Genomic DNA, 20207 nt, shown 5'->3' with positions numbered 1-20207 from the left:
CGCCTGGCCGCCCTGCCTATGAATGGTGCTTTTGTCAAAGGTGGCAGTGAGGACACTTGAGAAGGCCGCAATTAACACCACCTAAAATTAGAACGCATGACCCTGTGTATCTGGCCCAGAATAAAAGCCCTCCTCCCTTTTTTGCTGAATACATTACGATTTTAGAAAAAGCAATATTTTTTGCGCACAGAACCCTGTATATGGGGACAAGCACATGTCTGAAACCAGTTACTGAGTCCATTCAGGTTAACTGGTTGGGAGGAAGCGAGATGAGGGAAGCCATCTTGGCTCAAAGTGACCAGTGAATCAATGCACTAAAAGGCAGAGCCAAAGGTCAGGCTGCTCAGTGGCAGCTCAGGGATTCACTTTGACAGCCACCAGGATGGGGGAGAGCCACCACCTTCATGTGACCACACATTCTCTTCGGCTATATCCTTAGTTAGCCATTTAACACGTGCATTTAAACTATCTGTCACACAGGACATCTATTGGTGAGCGAAGGGCTTTCAATCCCCTTGAATCTTAAAGACCTATTCAGAAAATATTACCAATTTGTCACAGATTGGATGCTTGAAAGCAACATCGCGGCCCCTCTCCTCAAAACTCATCACCTCACAAAGGCTGTGTTGGCTCAGGGACAGAGCAGTTGACAGACTGGTATGGACACCTGCTTTGAATACCACTTTTGTTGAGTGGCATGCTTGGCAGACCACACCCGAGGCCGGAGCTTTTATAGCAGGCAAACTGACAGTGGAACATCCTGTCCACCTAAACACTGACCTTCAACTCTCAGTCCAAAATCCAGCTGTGTTCGGCACATTTCGATTTAATGTTTTATTGCTGCGCGTTTCAATCGTATTCAGACGTGACTTAATTTTAGAATTTTCACCTCCATCTCCAGCTCCTTCATCAACCCGCTTTTCTTTCTTTCTACCCCTCTTCATCAGCCCTTCCCTTATTTTCCTCCTTTAGCGGATGATAATATCAAACTGTCACACAAATCCAACTGAGTTACAGATTTTCTGCTGTGGTGTGTTTGGCAGAAATAAACAAGATGCCCACCAAATTGAGAAGAGGGAAGGACCCCTGCTGTGCATTCAACTTGGTCCGCGCAGCTTGACAGGACACTGTCGTACACATCTGTGGGATTAGCAGGCCCAGAGATGCTATTTATTCACGTCCGCTCGTGCTCATCCACACCTTATCATCCCACTTCCTCAAACACCTCTGTCACCCAACTACCCTTAGTAGCAACAGAACTTCTATCAGGAAGCACTGACCCTTAAATCATCATCTTTTGATGTGTGTCTTCTCCATGTTTTTTACTCCGAAACAATCAAATTGGGAATTCACCTCGAGAATTATCCACACTGCCTGACAGCCACATCGTAAAGTTGGATAATGTTGAAATATTTAATGTGGAGCTGAGGCCATTTCCCATCTATCTCACCAGTAATATGACGGCAAAGCTTGCATTTTTCCAGGAGATATGTTGTCTTCAGTGATCAGCATTATAACAAGACTGGTGTTCTGTATTTTTTCCCAAACCAGTTAAATGCACCGAAAAACATCCAAAAGCATTACTCTCATGCAATCTACTGCTCATTCCTCCAGCTGTGAATAGTGCTGCACAAACACAGAATCACCGCCGCCTCCATGCAGCCCCTATTTTCCCCGGGATAGCTGGACGCCAAACAGGCAAGAAAAATGACCAGCATGCTCTCCGTACTCCCCTGAGAAGTGAGTCCTACACACAGGGATGTGGCTATTACTTATCATCATCAAAAAGTGCTTGTTTGGTGATAATAAGGGCCTGGGATAGAAATCTCAGCTAAAGGGAGGGAGGGAGGGACTACCTGAAGAAGCAATGGAGGAATCCTTCCTCTGCTTACCCAAGCACTTTTTGCGTCTCTGTAAAACGGAGGGCCAGCACTAAGACCTGGCTTAGCCCAGAAATGGAGGAAGATAGGAAAAACTGTTATTAGCCATGGTTAGAGGAACGAAATGAGATAAAAAAAAAATAATAATAATAAAATAAAATAACAGACAACAACTTCAAATGTGCTTACTGTGCAAGAGACAATCATAAGGGAAAAGAGAAGGAGGGTATAATAGAGCATTAGGTCGTAGCGTCTTGTTTTTATCTGCAGTTCTTGCGACTGCAGTGGTAAACATGAAAGTAATATCGCTTCAGACAAGAAAGCTGTCAATTTGTGAGGCCCACCTTGAAGGACTACGAGTGAAACGCTCTTGAGTGAACAAGCTTTATTGTGTATCACTGTGCATTCGATCCCCACAGTATTCGACCTGAAGCCTGGTCACATATTGCTAATAGCAACATTCAGCCCAAAGGCAAAGTCGCAGCTCATAAATTTCCATCTACCTTTTTATTTTTTTTCTATTGCAGTGGGTCAGGAGGACCGTGCACCCTGGGGGAAAGCAGGACAGCTCACAATTCAACATGAAACATACCTCATGTCACGCTACGTGGGGAGAAAGTTCATGCAATACATAAATTTAGGGTCATATGCTCCAGTTCTCGCAGGGGTCAAGCTTGATAATAGCCCAATTGCTATGCAGGGCTAGCAGGCCTTATCTGTAAAAGTTCTCGACAGTGCGGCGCACATCTCCTCGCCTCCCTCTGCAGGCAGCTCACGTTCCTTGTTTGTTTTATCTATCGCCATTCAGCTATTTGAGTTTGACACTAGGTTCATGACCACTTCAATTCACCTCCTGGTATCTGATGATTCCGTCGCTCACACTCCTCTAATGTATTCTGAAGAGAGAAGGGGATACGTGTTGGGGAAAAGGCACACGTCCCATCTGATTGCAAGGTCTTCCCTGATGAATCATGCTGCAATGGACATCTCGGCTTTATCAAAGGATGCTTTCCATCTCACGAGTGTGATTAATCAGAATGGGACTTTATTGTTAACACAGAAGTCACTGCAGATCACTGGGAGACTCATAAAATCAAGTATTTACTCGCTCTGTTGATGAGACGAGACCTCAGCGTAATGGGGTGATGTGCCAAAACTAATTTTTACCAAGTTCATCCTCAGTGTCTTTTGTCTTTGCTTTGTTTACTATTTGGTAAAGTTGGAAGGGTGTGATCGGTTTGTAATGGAGGAAGAACAAAACACAAACAAGACAGATTGGCCTTAAAAAAAAAAAAAAAAAAAAAAAAACGTACGAGGAAAGCAGACAGAAAAAGACTCATATATGCATGCTGACAGAAATACCTGCCTTGCCACAAGCATTTCTCCGTTCTGTGCAGATTTCTCCACTGGTCACAAGCGGTAAAGTTATACCTGTAGGACAGAGAGGAGAGAGAGAGGGGAAGAAAAATTGAGAGAATGAAATAAATATCTATTTAAAAATAGCCTCTCAGCATGGCAAGGAGAGATTTGAAGATATTATCCTCAAAGGCTGCTGTGAGTGAGGCCGGGAGAAGGGAAGGCTGTCTACAGTGAAATATGAAAGGCACATACTCCCTGACAGCCTATGGCTTTTCCTGATACTGCCAACACCAGCCCACTGGAGTGATCCATAGACTCTTTGTGGAGACTTGTGATATAAATGCTGAGGGCTAGATGTTGAAGATCCTCAGCTCGCCGCCGCCCCACCCTCCCTCGTCATCCTTCGCCATCGCTTTGCCCGTCGCATGGGGGGAATTTGTTATGTTCCCTCTCGTACGCTTGCCTTGGATATATCAGGACAGCGGAAGGGGGGCAAGTCGACTGACTTGTCCTTGTCCCTTTTCAATTTGACAAGGCAAGCAGCCTTGGGGACTTTCCAGTCTATTTTCAAATTGACCATTTATAATCAGTTTTCTAAAGGAGAAAAAGAAGGGGTGGAGGAGTCGAGCCAGCCCTGTGTTGTTGTGGAAGGTATAGAGCTGGGGGTTGGGAGATGATAATACGGCAGCGTGTTGTCAGATGTGTCAGCAGGTAAGATGAATGAAGAATAGGGAGTGGGTGCATAAAAGGGTTTGCACGGTGGGGAATTGACCTCTATTCAAAAAAAAAAAGAAAAGGTGGAAAAAAAAGGGAAGAAATCTATATCCTCAAGCAAATAAACATACACAGCCTGTCTTTGAAACATGCACCACCTCTCAATGAACTCAAATCGGAGGAAACAGTTGTGCTGGCGGTGGCTAAAACCGTCCAGAAAAAAAGAGGCACCCGTTGTCCATTTTTTGACACCAACGTGCCTGCATATATCAGCACCTGCAAGGTCAGGCCGACTCGGGCGTGGCAAGCGTGGCGAGGGCCCCAGCCTGGGAGGCGTTACAGCATTCTGTCACACTGCTTGCTCCACCGGCACCACACGATGACATTTCCACAAGATGGCTCTTCTGAATTATGCGGCCCAGCGGAAGGGTAAGAAGGGAAAGGGGGAAAAAAAAGCTCATTTTCTGGGTGTCTGCTTTCGACCTGAAACCGCCACTTGTTTTCATCAGCGCCTTTTGCCGCTTATGCAAAACGGTGTGCAGGGTAATAGGGGAACAATCAAGCCGGCCTGCTGCTTCTGTTCTCCATTCACCAGCCACCTCTCTCTCTCTCTGGGGTGGAACGACACGGTGTCACCTCTACACTGGCCCCCATCCTCCCCAAATTAATCCCAATTTGGCCATCAAGCACAGGGCCATCTAAAGGGGCAGGCGGCAAGTAATTGACATTCTCAGGTGCATGAGTTTTGTTTATGTAGCAACGCTGAGCCAAGGCCTTTCACCGTGGATGACAGCAGACCCGGTTTGCATACACCACTTGATTCGGGAGCCCCGCATGAGTGACTGCTCAGCAGCCCGTGGCCCTGTGGCATTTCAGCAGAGGACATTTCAGTAAAGATCGCCTCAGGTGTCAAGCGGCTTGGAAGGTGCGGGTGGCAGCGGGAGGTCGTTTGTCCAGTGCATCGATTCCACCATGACCCCATCGCTCTCTCTAACTATTGATCCGTCCCCCAAGACCCCTATACAATGCCCATGCCACACTGGGGAATTAGCAATGTGGCCTACGCTTAAACAAAGGAAAGGCAAATTTTCAATAGGACGTCACACATCACTCTATGAAATAGGCATTGCGCTGGCCACTTACCTCCGAGGTCATTCCAACGAGATGTGGAGTCCATTTTGGTTATTGGGATTCCATAAATGTGGGAGTGGGGAGTTTATAAAAATGAGAGCATGCTGGGAGCAGGGGATGTCCGTAAGTCATTACAGGTGGGGATTCTGAGTGTGTGTGTGTGTTGAAGTGGGGGTGCTGGCGCTCGTACACGGAATACCCTTTCCTAAATGCTTTCCTAGGCAGATCTCCCATGCCTTTTAACATGTCACACAGGGCCATGAATCACCATTACGGCACCTACAGTTTTACCTGGGCACCTCTAAGGCTTTTTCATTAGGGTAAAAGGGACCCTAGGCAAGCGCGTCAGGGTTGTTGAGGGGGTTGGCTGTGTTTGTGAAAAGGAGGGTCAGGGATTTGGGTTGGGTGGGTTAATTACAATAACAATGGGGGCGGCCAAAAAGGAAAAAAAAAAACCATGGCATGGCTGAGCTGCTCTCATTTGTTTCAATAAGGTAAATTGATTCCTATGTCCTCTGGTGCCATTTGCATCACATCCATTTAGTGCGCGCCTCCCATCCCACTCTCCTCCCAGCCTTCGCCACCTCCTCCTCCCCCTCCATTCACTTCACGTGCAGAGGGCAAGACAACATCGACGCGGACGCATTGATCTTCCTGGACAGCATACGCATGAGAACACTCATACGTACATACATACATCCACATGCATTGATATATCCCACCCGTGCATGGACGTGCATGTATGTTCATACATGCACGTCCATCCAACACACGTGACCACTAATAAAGACATGCAGGATTCCAGGCTTCTTCAAATACTACGACAGTGAACCCAAGTGAACCCCAAGTTTTGTCTGATGTGTTTGCTTGTTTGAGCATCACCTGTTTTTTTTCTCATTTTAACAGTCAAAAATCCTTCCATTCTACTCATCAATTCATTTTGGAAAATCATGCTTAGCCTTGTTAATGTGAAAGCGCTCCTGTTTGTTTTTTGTCCCAACATGAAACAGACTCCACTTTACAGACTCCTGTTGCGATGCCTCACTTCCCTCCAGCGGACCTCTACACCATAGTTTGACAACCACATAGCAAAGCTATGTATGAAAATTCTCCCAAAATACTGATGAATTTGAAGCACACCACACCTTTTTGTTAGCCCTCCATGCCATCCAACTACACAGTGCCAACTTGCCTTCTCTAACTTTCCTTTTCAGTTTCATGCTGCCCAAGTGACAACTGATCCATCTCACCAACCCTGTTGTCCTTGTTTGGCTGCTGTGCCGAATAGCCCCTGTATTGCTGAAAGCATGGTCAGTGAATGCAGCACTGCCCACTGGCCTCTAACCCAGGCCTCAGTCAGGGTGGTATCCATCTCACCTCCCTCACTGCCTGCCTACCTGCCACGGACCCCCCTTTGCTACAACACACTCTCTGGTGTTAACACATACACACTCCCATCCCGCACTGCCGTCATCAGTCACCGTCAGGGCAGATAGGAGCGGCCGTCAGGCAGATGAGTGACGACTGGGCCTGTTACCTGAGCGACTGCATGACAATGGGCCTGTGGGCTGCGATAGAGAGACAAAAGCTGCAACTCTGCCACACGCGCGGCACAGCACGCCGACTGATCTTTATTGTCTGCTGTACAATTAGCTGTCAACCGGCTGCATGTAAAGATGTGCTATACAATGCACCCAACTTGGTAACATGTAATTTAATACTGCCTGTCTGTGCGAGTCATCACAACAAAACTTTTCACCCGCCATAATTAGAGCAATATTCTGACACTAGGTTTGATCACACATGCAGCGCAGTCAAAATACTGTCTGCACTGATTCTAACTAGTTGAATTCAGCCTACTGAAAAGCCATATAACAGGGAACAAAAAGGAGCAGCACAATAAATTATCTAATCCAGTTTTTATTACAGTTTCAGCGTAGAATCTTTCACCATTTTCTTCAAGATGACAACACTCTGAAAGGCTTACTCCTCAGTTAATACTTTAACTTAAAAATATACATTGCAGAGCAAAATTGCTACCAAAGGTATCGCGACCGCCTCCTTAAATCAGCAATAAGCCAATCCTATTAAATCCCTTTTAATTGGTCCTTGTTCAGGCAAATCCTAACTGCTTGTGAACAATATAAAAATATAGATTCTAATGACTTCAGGGAGGTGGAAAGACCTTGCATATTGGACTCATTAATAGTTTTTTCCTCCCTATCCTGACACGTTTCTGCATGCTGCAAGTGTGGGATGGTTGCAGGCCAGGAGGGTGCACTTGCCTTCTAAACCTGCACAAACCTTGCCGGTTTACGCAAGCAGACGTAGGACCCAAGGTTGCGTTCAACTCCCTGGCACACACAAACACGGTCGCTCAAACCTACATGCTCAGAGTACCCCACAAGATTTATAACAATAAAAGTCTCCCCAAAAGGCATTGAAACGCACCAACCATTTCGCGAGCAGCCTTGAACTCTGGCTGATCTGCTATTTGTTACCTCGAGCACTTGGCAAAACAAAAACGTCTACAGCCCAAACACTTGAAAGGGCTTATTGCTCATGTTGCCCACAAGTTCAGCGCTGTCTGGCTGAAACAAACCATCGCAGTTAAGCTCGCAAGACAACAAACCGAAAATACCTTGATCCAATTTGAAACACAGGCTTATTTGCTGCAGTATAAATGCTTAAATTGGTAATGCCAGCAGGTAATTATTAAATTCCCCCGACCCGCCCCCCTGCAGAATGTTTGCATTGCATTTGGAAACAGTGTGAGCACAACAACCTAGTCACAGGTTTGGGCACCAAAGTACGATTATGGTAATCCAACAACGCCAAAGCTCTATTGTATGTCACAGATTTTTGTTGCAAACTCGTGACCTTATTAACCTTCTTAATCCTCAACTGGGTTCTCATGATAAGGGGCTTACACGCACACACACACGCACACAAACACTTTCACTTTGATGCCCGGCAAACACTTTAGAAGCCATATCCACCTGTTTTATCCTGCACACCTGAGGTTCTCTGCATAATATCAGCAGAGGCCCTTGAGTCATCCAAGACAATTAACGCTCTCCCTTAGATCAACAGTGGAAAAAAAAACAGTGGATGGCAGCATTTGGAGCAGAGGGCCCTCCCAGTGTAGGCACATGAGAAAGCAGGTCTGATTGGTATTAAGTGGTGAGATTAAAAAGCCATCTCATAAGTCAGGTCAGCTGGTGTTCATTTGAATGCATTACCAGGGTCCGAGGCTAGATAATTCTCTCATTAGCGCCACTCAAACCCTGAGTGACAACACGGGTGAGAAGGGAGCATGTCGTACAACACTTAGAGTTAATTAGTCCACGCGCACTGTTGCTCTGCGCCCTATGCGTCCGCTCTCTCTTGAAATGGCCTGAACCTAAAGCATTTGCAGTTAATCAAAGATGAGCTGTGGAGTTTTCCAAAGGAACCACTTGTTGTTTCAGGAAATACCTGAAAATAGGCTGCTCAAAAACTCAGAGTGCACACAAAACTATAAATGTACTATAGCGCATGCAGTGTGCCATTAACTACTGTAGCCCAATTCCGTCAACACAACCAGAATGCAATTATTTGCAAGCAAACTATGTTTACCGATGTCAGTTTTACCTGGTGTTCCTGAGCCCGAGCGGTGATATCCTTGATAAGATCATGTGTTTCACATAATGGCGAGCCTCACCCCGTCCTTGCTTGTGAACGACCTTTCATTCATTCACTTATTGCAAGGTGAAAAAAGGCACATAGATGGGTGCACACAACTGGTATGCAGGTATGCATGCACAGCAAAAATCAGAAATGCGTAACATCAGCTAGGCAACAACTGTCAGCGGTCGTCAATTCAAATATCTTGTCTACACACGTTTGAGAGCTGTCCAAAAAATGATGACATTAAGTGGCTACTTTAGCGTTCTGCCACCAACAAAGAAACATCAAACCGAACCGAGCGGAAGAAGACTCCGAGATATCCCATGGCTTGAAGCTAAGGGTGAGTACACCAAAATGTGTACGTTATTTGATATACATAAAAACAGTAAGTCAAGCTGATATGTCATTTGGGCTGCTCTTCGATGGATGGAGGATATCACAAAAACCAAGCAGGAGTCAATGTGTGTAGAGACGGGGCTGCTGTTAATGTAATTTTACCAAAACTACGGCAACCGGTTGTGATCCAGGATTCCCTTGACTTGGTCCAAGTAGTAAATACAAGTAGTCCAGATTATTACACCAAGATCAACAAGGTGGTTAAAGTGTGTCTTACACAGCCTGTGCAACGCAACATGTGAGAGGAGATTCTCACATCTCAACATAATGAAAACCAAGTACGGATCTCGTCTGTCACATTCTCTTCTCTGATGCACATTGAACTGTCAAAGATGGCCACAGACAGCTGTCTCCAAAGCCAGCTGTTGGAGACAGCTAATCAGAGGCTCAACCAGGGCCTGGGGGGGTGCATCTTCATCATCTGCCATCCAGGAAGCTGAAGCAGAGGACAGCAAGGAAGACTCACCAAACACTGGTACTCACATTAGGCACCTGACTAAAAAGGTATGTGCACAACCGCACATTGAGCAGCTACGTGGGTGATGACTGGCTGATTATCTCACATTAGGATGACCTAGTTCAGCTCAGAATCAGTATCCTGCTGTTGTGGGCATGCCAGGGAGTGATGAAGAAAAATGCATCAGAGATGGATCTTGACAATATCAAGGTAATTACTGCACAAATTGCCCATTAAATGATAGAATTGAATGCTGCAATTTCTAAACCAGGAGTTGGGGACAAACCACTTCATTTGGAAATAAAACCAAAACTTAGCATATTCAATATATACCAGCAAAACTGTAGCCACTATTTTAAGTAAAGTGGGTCAAAATTGAAGCAGGAAGTCATTCTTTATGCTGCGACTTCAAAAAGTACTTTATGTACCACTTTTATATGCAGTATAAGCGATGCTGTCGAAATAACTGTTTTGGAAATATAACTCATGACATACAGTCTCTAGAAGTGTATTATTTCTCATGGTCGAGTGTTCATGAGAATAATCATAATATCGAATCGCTGTACTTGTAGAATCATAATACACATCGACACCCGAGTATCACGATAGTATTGAGTCAGGAGATAAGAATATCGTCCCAGCAGTCCGAACAATTAACTGCTCACCTCCGTTTGGCGAAGCGGGTTCGCTTGTGTTTCTTGCCCTGTCTGAGTTCTTGTTAACGACGCATTTCCAGAGCTCAGCAATTATCTCCCTGTCCATTATTATTACCCCCGCGGACAATGATCAAAACTATGAAAATGAGAACCAGGTTGTACGAAACCGGAATTGCCCATTACACTTTTGACTGAAGTCGGACGTGAGAGGCCAAGGTAAATGTGGATTGAAGCTTAAACTGTACGTTGCCCTCTGTATTCCCTTCATTATTTTCAGCCAGATAAGACCCACAGGTAACCATTTTCTGTCTCTCAAGTTTCAAAGGAGATTGAGAGCAGATGAATTTTTCACTCTTTCTTTGTTGATGACATTGTGTTTGCATATTGGGAGCATGAGGTTATATCCACGTCATTAGTCTCTCTGCTTGGATCCGGGCCTGATAACTACACCGCCATCACAGTCACATTCACTCTGGTTCTAAAGGTTCCACAAATTGTCTCTTTCTCGCTCACGTTCGCTCGCAGTCCTTCCACTGTTCCCCTGAGACACGGCGCTCGGCTCATTGGCCACCACACACACGCACACGGAGGGGGGTTCTCTCTTGCCACCACCGCTGGGCTTACCCACCACACACACACACAGACCCCGAATACCAATCTCTGCATGCCGCCCCCCATCACCACCCCCAACCGAGCGCATAGGGTTAGCTGAATATTCTAGGAGCTTTCAATTTTTCAGGCAGGTCCGTGAACCCCCTCCCATCACGCGGCGCCATCACACTCAAGGGAGTTAGAATTTCAACAGTCGTTAGCAGGGTCATCTCCAGTCCCTCAGGGAGGGACTTAAAAGAAAAAGATTTGAATTGCCTTTCTCTCTTTTTATTCCCTTTTCGCCTCCCCACTTTAGCTCTCTGTATGGGTCTGTCATAATTCCACTTCCTGTCTTCAAGGCCTAGCAATATTCATCCCCCTCAATCTTGTCTCCGCCGCCAAATTCATCAATCACAGACGAGGTCTTTCAAAGCACTTTTTATAGCTCCGATGCCACGCTTCTTACACCACTGTCAAAAGTGGTGACAGAGCTCCAAACCGCTGGTTATGCCACGGTAAGGCGTTTATCCACTTGTATAATGTACTGTAGTGCTCATACAGGATCAAATGGGATGTGAGGAAAATGGCTTCCAGCTGAAAGAGAAAGAGAGGGAGGGGGTTGTGAGGAAGACGGAGGGGGTGGGGAGATGAGAAAACATTTCTTCTTCTAACTCTTTTGCACTAATATGAATTCCCAGTGAAATGTCTGGCGAAGTAGGTCAATGGGATTTAGAAAGTTTGTGCTGTTTTTTTTTTTTTTTCCCCCCTCCCTCTCTCCTCATACTCTCTTGTCAATGGAAAATGAGCAATGCGATTAGGAGAGGGGAAGATGATGAGCTAGGGAGAGTGACTGAAAAAGTGCAGGAGACCGAAAGAAAAGAGACGGGCTGAGTGGCGGTTTGGGCCTCTTGCGGGGTCCCTCACCAGCTGACTGAGAGACCCAGACAAAGAGAGGGAGAGGGAGGGGAGCAGAGATTTGTATCTGTGCTCCAGAGGAAGGGAGTGGCTGATGTCTCCTCATCTTGATATTGAAGCAACAATCTAATTACACAATTTCCCCAGGGAATATGCATATGAGGATAATCAGTAAATAGAAAAAGGTAATTATGTGCCAGAAGTCATACCCTTTGCACCTGTAAGCACTGCACCGATACACAAGATTGTGCTTTTCCCATAATTCACAATAAAGATAGTTTATCAGCAGCTAAATGATTTCCTTAATTCATAATAAGTAAATGAATTTCCCAGTTATTGAATATTTCATAGTGCCTGTCAAAATATAATGAGTAAAGTTTGGTCAAATACAAATAGGCCTCTCTTGGTAATTTGCCAGAATGTTCCTCGGGGTAAATCTCTGCCAGTGAATATGATTGAATGTTACAATTAAACGTACTAATTCATTGTCAAAAGCAACTTATCTATACACATGATATATTTGGCACTTAATTGGAAAGCACATTTAGAAATGGTTTCTTTGGTGACTTTCTACATCACGGCCTAATCAGAATAAATTCTGCCCGCTGTAATGAATTGAAGTTGAATATTCGTCATTGGGCTATTAAAGAGACTTGAGGAGTGAATTATTTAAATGCTAATTAATGTTTTAAGCTTTCCAACCTGCAATAGGCACATATTATTCCTCAAATGGCTAATTCCAGCATTCACTAAGCGGAGAGTAAGTTCTCGCTCATATTTCGCTCAATCAAGTCAGCAGCAGCGGTGGTTCTTTCACCCATGCAGCTACCTCGAACTGGTGATGGAGGGAGATGGAATCCATCAATACTGGGAGACTGTTGGTGGAATTACTTATCAACTCTTATCTGTGAATTCAGTTGCCCAATGGCAATAGGAAAAATCTCTGCTTTAGTCCTGAGAATTCTCAGTTTCTTAACTTTTTATCAAAACATGGCTTGATTTTTTTTCCCCCCACCACCAGTCTCCGCCTGACAAGATGCATATTTGTTGACTAAATGTTTATTGTTTTGCAGCAAGTCGCCATCATCCCGCAGAGACGTACAGCTCACCAGCCGCTTCTGACAGAGCCACAGATATTAGACGAACTTCATTAGCGTTGAAATAGTGTGAGATGCGGTTCAAGTCTGTGCTCAAAGCAGCCTGCAAAGAAGTTCTAATGCGAGCGTGCAGTGGCATTATTCATGTTTCCACAATAGCTTGTTATTCATCATAAGACAAAGGAGAATCTCACTCGGCTTGACATAGATGGAGGAGGGCCACAAGGGTATTACTCACATCTGTTGAAAACAGTATGCACAGCCAACTGGATGTCACGATACACCATGCTTATTAATGCAAACAAAGTCTCCCAACACAGAATATAAATGACATTTTCCTTCACATCAGAGCATAAATATTAATTGTGTTAAATCTATGATGTATTGTGGTTAGGGAGCTGCTTTAGTTGTTTATTGTTAAACCAACAGGATGCATTTTATTAATCAAAACAGCACATCATGTGACACCATATTGTACAGTACACACTGGGCTGCCGAATTCAAAACTGTAGTTCCCCTTAAGACCACAAGGTGGCACTGTAGGCTTACAAACAGGTGCCACCAAGCTGCTCATCCTCCCCTTTGGTTCTCTGATTACTGATAAGAGCAAAGATCAAGTAGATTTTAATTAGCATTTGCTTAAACTTGCACCTAAAACATTAGAAATGATCTGCGGTGCTCCACTTTCTTTGAGACACACCTGCACGCACTAATGTCAAAGCCTAATATCCAATATGGCTCTCTCAGCCTTGTGGATTTACAGTGCACTGTTCAGCATGTCATATAAGTAATCCTACCTCAACCACAGTATGCACAAAGAATCAACAGAAGGCTTTTCGCCTTGTTCCCGTTTTTCCTTTAAGTAGAGAGTTTGCACAGCTGTCTGCGGAACACAAATGGCATTACACTCTCTTCCTGTGGCAGGACATCTGTTGCTTTCAGCTGGCATCCCTCCTGAGTCCACTGGAGTGTGCTTTGTGCAGCTTGGTGGCATTATAATAACTGAGCTGCTTTTTTTTTTTTTTTTTTTGATGGATTCTTTCAAGTGTGATCAGTGAAGACCTCCACGAGTTTTGTGTCAAATACAAAAAGGATAACCAAACTGACCGGATGATGTGTGATTTATTGACTTCAACCTTCTGGTCAACCTGAAACTTCCAGAGTAAAACACGAAGTATTACACTGTATTTCCAGGTTCGTCGTGGCATCTGCATATCACTGCACACCTGTTCTGACTCTCACAGGTGCATCTCCCTGACAAATACATTCGTGCACATCCCTCTGCTGCAGCCCTGTGAAGTGGCTGCAGCAGCTTGGTCTTACAGCTGGCTTGGCCCTCTGAGTGAGGGACTCTCCCCTCTCCATAAACCTCCTCACACAGACTGACTGGGAACCGGACAGGACAGAATACTAATTTGCACTCCACTGAATCAAATTAACATTCTTCATCCATGTCCTCATTTCCCCTGCTGAAGTCAAGATTATTTTTTTTTTACAGCAACCAAGTAAACCTATTCGTATATTAAGATAATTTGGGGTTTTTATTTCTAATTGCAGATGGACCGAGCTGTCAAATGGCACCCGCTTGGCTCTTCTTTCATTTCGCAGAAAGAGGGATGCAAACACTGACCAAGAAGCAATTTTAAAGAGACTACGGCTAAAGATTACCACAAAAAAGATGAAAAAGGCAGCATCTCTTGAAGAACCAAGTCCGGCTTCCACTGTGCAAAGACATACAAAATACTAGTGCAACAAAAACCACACGGAGAATTGAGGTGGGCTGGCTGCATTTTCAAAGTGATGATTTTCTTTCAGTGAGGTCCAAGAATGGAGGCAACACTCGGCAACTGACACTGGACAAAAGTACTACAGCTACACAGATCATGGAAGCTGCTCAGGATCTGTTTTTTCCTGAGGGCCGGTCACAAAGGGGACCCATCAGAGACTTTCCATTTGACATGCTCGACTTCAAGAAACAGACATATCGATGGCTGCTACGCTTGTTGAGGCTTCACCTTTGCACAAGAGATTTAGCTCTTAGAGATCTATGAATGGGTCATTTACGTAGAGCTGAAATCATTTACATGTCCTGGGGCCTGCTTTTCGAATGCTGTATGAAAATGATTATCTTTGGACAAAACAAGGTTTTTTTTAAATGAGCTTGAGATGAAATGATGATGCATACATTTTAATATCAAGGTGCTTTGGGAAGGTAAGGGAAAGGGAACAGGAGGTAACGCACATCAAAACAATCTCACTGTGACCCTTGGGGAGCTCCATCGGATTGACCTTGTTTGTATTTCAAGATAATCTTTGCATACTCCCGTCCTGACTGGTACATGGTTCGCCTTAGCTTTGCATCCGTGAAGTCCACGTGGAACAGTCCAAAACGAACGCTGAAGCCATCAGCCCATTCAAAGTTGTCCAGCAGCGACCACGCAAAATATCCACGGACATTGACCCCATCTTCTTGAATCGCTGTGCAAGGAATAAAAACACAGGAAATAACTTTTTGTAGATTTGAAAAGCGTAAATGCAAGTGCCCCTTTCTTTTTTATATAACTGAAGACAAGCATCACTATCAAGGTTTCTGAAGCATACCAAGAGCATGAATTATCAGCAACACGTAGAAAGCACAGTAGCCTAGTTTAAAGCATTAACTGTGTTTTCTATGACTTTCATCAACATCTCTGATGTCAACTCCAACCAGAGTCTTTGGTATTGTACTGTATGTGGAACCTTGCCATTTTCCTACTTTATCTCGCCTTGAACTGCGACTGTGCCATCCCACAGAAACCAGCTGCTGAATGTGGTCAATGACTCTCAGTTTCCCTGGCAATGAACGTACACAGATTGGCCAGGTGGTGGTGCCAAAACAAACAGCTGGACTTATGGGTAATAATTCTGAAGCCTGACAGTCTGAGAATAAAATAATATTGATAAAAATGTTTTCCTCTGCTTTCATGGATCAGGAAAAATCTTGGGCACATCCAGATTTTTGTGCAAAACAAAACTGAGGAAATATTCAAAACTCTGGATGCTAGAAAAACCAAATCTTAGACTGGTGACCAATGTATACCCATTGTAAACGGGATGAAAGAATAGCATTAATTTACTCAGGAGAGTTTATCAGGTAGGTATTGATTGGCAGCTGCAGGACTGACAGCAAAATAGTGTGCAGAATGTTTCCAAAATGCTCAATTAGCATAATATTTACACTCATTTGCCCCATTGGCTTGGATTTTGTTACTGTCTGCTCATGGCTTTTTGCTTATTTTCCAGTGCAGAATTACCAGCCATTACCTTTAGCCACTTCCGTGATGGTGTCCTTGTAAAACTCTGAGCGCTGTACATCCTCAATTTGCAGCGGCCCCACCTGAGAGAAGCCATTCTCTGTAATGTAGACTGCTGGGCTGTTGAAAGTGTCCTGGAAAGTCATGGGGCAAACATTATTGTCAAACAAGGCATCTCAGCTGTCAGACACTTCAGGGAGAGACCGATTGGTCTACACTGTGCCGTTTAGCTGCATTTCAACGGTGCCAAGCTCAAACTAATGGCCTGTGACAAGTCACAACAGCAGGAAATTGCAATTGCAAACACTTTCAGCAAAGTAACTGTTTCATTCAATGTGACAGCACTAATGAAGCATCAATGTGTTTCTGGAGGTGTTAAAAGGAGATTACTGCACACAAAATCAATAGCAAGACACTAAACAAATGTCACGGCGTTCTCCTCGTTTGGTTGAAGGCGATTTGTCTTTGTGTTGGTCAATTCAGTTTGATGCCAAGAGGAAAAAGAAAAATGACTTCACATTTCAACTGATTGAACTCACAGTCAAAATAAAGGATGTGTTTGAGCCTTGTTTGGGGTACTGATGAGGACAGGCAGCTGAGTTTCACCAAAGCATGAAACAGAAAATGACCCCAACAGATGAGCCAGTTGTTCTAGTTTTACCTTAATGTACTTGAGAAGTTTCCTTAAGCCGTGGGGCACCACAGCGAGCCAGGACACCCCACAAACGGGCCAGGATGGATCCACAACTTCTCCTGCGTCTCGGTCACTCTTCATACTCAACATCTCTCCACAGCCGCCTCCTGGCGCCACTTGACGAGACGTATAGTAGTTCAGCGCAAAGAAGTCAGCAGTGCCCAAAACGGCAGGCTCGTCCTTTGAGAAACTGGGCAGTCTTGTGCTGCCATCGTATCCCAGCTTCCTACTTTGAGCGTCGATGGCTGATCTCATTATCTCTGGATAATCTCCAGTTACGAACACAGGCCAAGCAAACCACCCAAGTGTAAATGCGAGGTCTCGTTCAGTGGCGGCGATGTCCTCGGCGCAACCTGCTCGCAACGGCTCAAGCCAGTCGCTGTTGATGGCGAGAGACACTGCACCCTTCTGCTTCGTCCTGTAAAAGGTGTTGTAGCTGTGCCACGCCATGGCGTGGGCTCGCAGCATGTTGTGGCCCACCAGGTAAGCAGCAGTGCCTGGTTCTTTTAACCCTGGAGCATGGATGCCATCTTCATGGCCCAGTTTAGCGCACACGTAAGGCTCGTTGACGGTGATCCAAAGTTTGATGCGGTCACCAAACGTCTGGAAGCAAAACTTGGCATAGCTATCAAACGTGCTCGCTGTACCCGGTGATTTCCAGCCACCTTGATCTTGGAGAGCTTGAGGCAGGTCAAAGTGGTAAAGTGTGACCATGGGCGACACATTGCAGGCCAGCAAATCATCAATCACCTTGTTGTAGTACTGCACACCTGTAGGACGGGTATACAGTGCTGTCATTAATAGGTTGTAAGGTTAAACAGCACTGCAACCATCAAATGAGCTCATTTCATTGTGTCGTTTTGGATTCAACCATGGCATGGGTCTCACCAGGATATGGAAATACCTTTTTGATTGACATGTCGTGTGGTCCCATCGGGCAGGAGGCGGGCCCAGGAGAGGGACAGGCGATAGTGCGTCAATCCAAGCTGCTGGATACACTCCAGGTCCTTCTCCCACAGCTCATAGCTGTTGCAGGCCACATCTCCATTCTGCTCCCCGAACACTCTGCCTTTCTCGTGACAAAACGTGTCCCAGATACTCGGTCCCTTGCCATCTGCCTGCCAGCCACCTCAATGAGCACAAAAACAGGTTGTTTCATTTCACAAAAGTAGGTAAGATGTTGACATAGAAAAAATAAATCACAGTAATGTTTCTATTGGGACTTTAAGTAAGCCGACAGATTTCACTGAATTTATTGTTGCTGTATCTTTGTCTTATCACCTGCACGATTTATGGTTTTAATGATGGTGCAATTATGTCATCTATTGTGAGCAATTGTCTGTTGAGTTTTTGCCAGTTTTAAATTAGAGTGACCAGTGGGCGAGCTCAGGTTGGTCCATAGACTGCATACAGTATATGAATTGGTCAGATATTCCAGTGGTCAAAATCTATATGGGTTATAATTGAACATTCATTGGGTAACAAATCATTAATTAAGTTTATTCAACAGGTACAGAAAGTTCCGGGCTCAACGACAGCAGTAACTGAACTCACGTCTTTGCTGTAGGCCTGTTTATTTCGATTAGACTGCACGACTGTTGGTGGATACTGTGTCCACTTCACCCATCATCCTCACAAATCTGATAGTTGTATTTACATACCTTCTATTTGATACGCAGCAGTTCCGGCTCCCCACGCAAAGTCACATGGGAACATGTTTTTTCTTCTTCCCGTGACGTGTTACTTAAGGACTAATTAGTACTCCTTTTGCGTTACTTACATCAATATAACCACAAAGGTAGCAGTGCATGCTGCGACCTGGACTCAGCTAACTATACACCTTTCGTTGGCACAACCTTGCTGGAAGCTGGAGCTCTAGCGACGGCCCACATTTCCCATCATGCCGTGCTGGACTGAGTTGTTTACGCTTGGTGTTACATACTCCAAAATACAGTATTACTTTGTAACACTAGTGTTTGTAACATTATTGTCCGGTTATGTTGCACCATGTGAATTCTGTGGCTAAATAATAGTCAGACAAAACTACTTTTAGTCTTTTTATTTATTTATTTATTTAGTTTTCAGTCCTTTGAATTAAAAGTTGTTTTCACGAATCGCATTTCCAGATTTACCGAGGAGCACTTGAAAGCAGCACACGAGCCTCGAGTCCTGCGTGAAACGTCGTCACGTTCAGAACGTAAAGTTTTCACCGTGTGCCGAGGGAACTTTTACTTACTGAGTTTTTTTTGTGTCATTTTTCTGCGGACGTGTTAATATGACATGTAAATAATGGGAAGTATTTATCGTAAATCATTTGAAGAAATGCTGAAGTTCAAAATAGCATCCGAACCATGTTTTTGTTTCAATTTGTCAGCATACCATTTTGTTCTTGGTGATACAAATGATATCAAATGAGCCAACTTACATAGCAACCAAATTAGACAACTTATGTGTAACTATGATTGCAAAAGAGCCCACATTTTATTAAATTATTGAAGTGGGAAAAACGTGACCATGGGTATCTCTAGACTTTTTCAGACTGTGGAATGACTTTTAAACTGTTTGATAGGTTGTGATGAGCAGACTGATGAGTAAGTGAGTGAATAATCATTCATCAGCATCAAGTTTGTATCATCCATTCCACTGCTTTACATGTGACATCCTGTATGCAAACAAAAAGGTTAAAGGGTACTTGTCAGAGTATGCCAAGCCTCACAGGGCCTGAAAACAAATACACTAGTGGAGGTGAAAGGATTATAGCCTAAAGCCATATGTTCCCTGGCCTGTGACCACTTCAATGCTATCCTCTAGTCCAGTTTTCTGTGACTCACTTGACTTGATCATAACAAAGAAAATGGACTGTTTGCCAAAGGGCAAAAAATCCTTCAGCTGAACATCCTCATATAGCTACAGGATACAGTTGGATTTTCGCTCCTCATGTGACAATCTTTCATGCCTATTTTGTGTACAGCAAACTAGAGCGAATTTGTTATTTTTACAATTTATTATTATCACAATTCTTTACAAGAACAAAAGCATATAAATCGTCTGAAAGTATCAAATGAAAAAGTAGGCAACTACAAATGCATAATAATAATAATAATAATAATAATAATAATAATAATAATAATAATAATAATAATAATAATAATAACAATAATACAAACTTGATTGTCATACAGAATATTTCCGGATTGTTATTTTATTTATGCAGTAGCTATCCAAAGAGAAGCTATATTTTAACTACTTGATATATCGTTTCATATTATTGTGCGTCTGGAAAGTTATTAACGACTGTGAAATACACATATTGGAGTCAAACGTAGAATAGTTGCACCCCAAAGTGAAGTAGACA

The 20207-nt window shown here is 44.1% G+C and overlaps 1 protein-coding gene across 1 annotated transcript; it reads right to left on the bottom strand.

The window, feature by feature from the left end:
* Positions 1–13895: 13895 nt before the first annotated feature.
* gba3 (glucosidase, beta, acid 3) lies at positions 13896–18735 on the bottom strand. Its single transcript, XM_076725214.1, has 5 exons — positions 18514–18735; positions 17757–17981; positions 16820–17622; positions 16169–16292; positions 13896–15343 (listed from the first exon to the last, which is right to left on the bottom strand). The coding sequence occupies exons 1-5, from the start codon at positions 18566–18568 to the stop codon at positions 15120–15122; spliced, it is 1431 nt and encodes a 476-aa protein (XP_076581329.1). The 5' UTR covers positions 18569–18735; the 3' UTR covers positions 13896–15119.
* Between the last annotated feature and the right edge of the window lie 1472 nt (positions 18736–20207).

The sequence above is a fragment of the Chaetodon auriga genome, chromosome 24, assembly GCF_051107435.1.
Source record: "Chaetodon auriga isolate fChaAug3 chromosome 24, fChaAug3.hap1, whole genome shotgun sequence".
NCBI lineage: Eukaryota > Metazoa > Chordata > Actinopteri > Chaetodontiformes > Chaetodontidae > Chaetodon > Chaetodon auriga.
This window is presented reverse-complemented; position numbering and strand designations above follow the sequence as displayed.

What these genes read in the sequence shown, in the direction of transcription:
- gba3 (XM_076725214.1), bottom strand. Translation starts at nt 18,568, where the DNA reads ATGTTCCCATGTGACTTTGCGTGGGGAGCCGGAACTGCTGCGTATCAA. An exon ending in ACGACATGTCAATCAAAAAG is followed by an intron (nt 17,623 to 17,756) that starts GTATTTCCATAT and finishes CCCGTCCTACAG; the next exon opens with GTGTGCAGTACTACAACAAG. An exon ending in AACTTCTCAAGTACATTAAG is followed by an intron (nt 16,293 to 16,819) that starts GTAAAACTAGAA and finishes ATGACTTTCCAG; the next exon opens with GACACTTTCAACAGCCCAGC.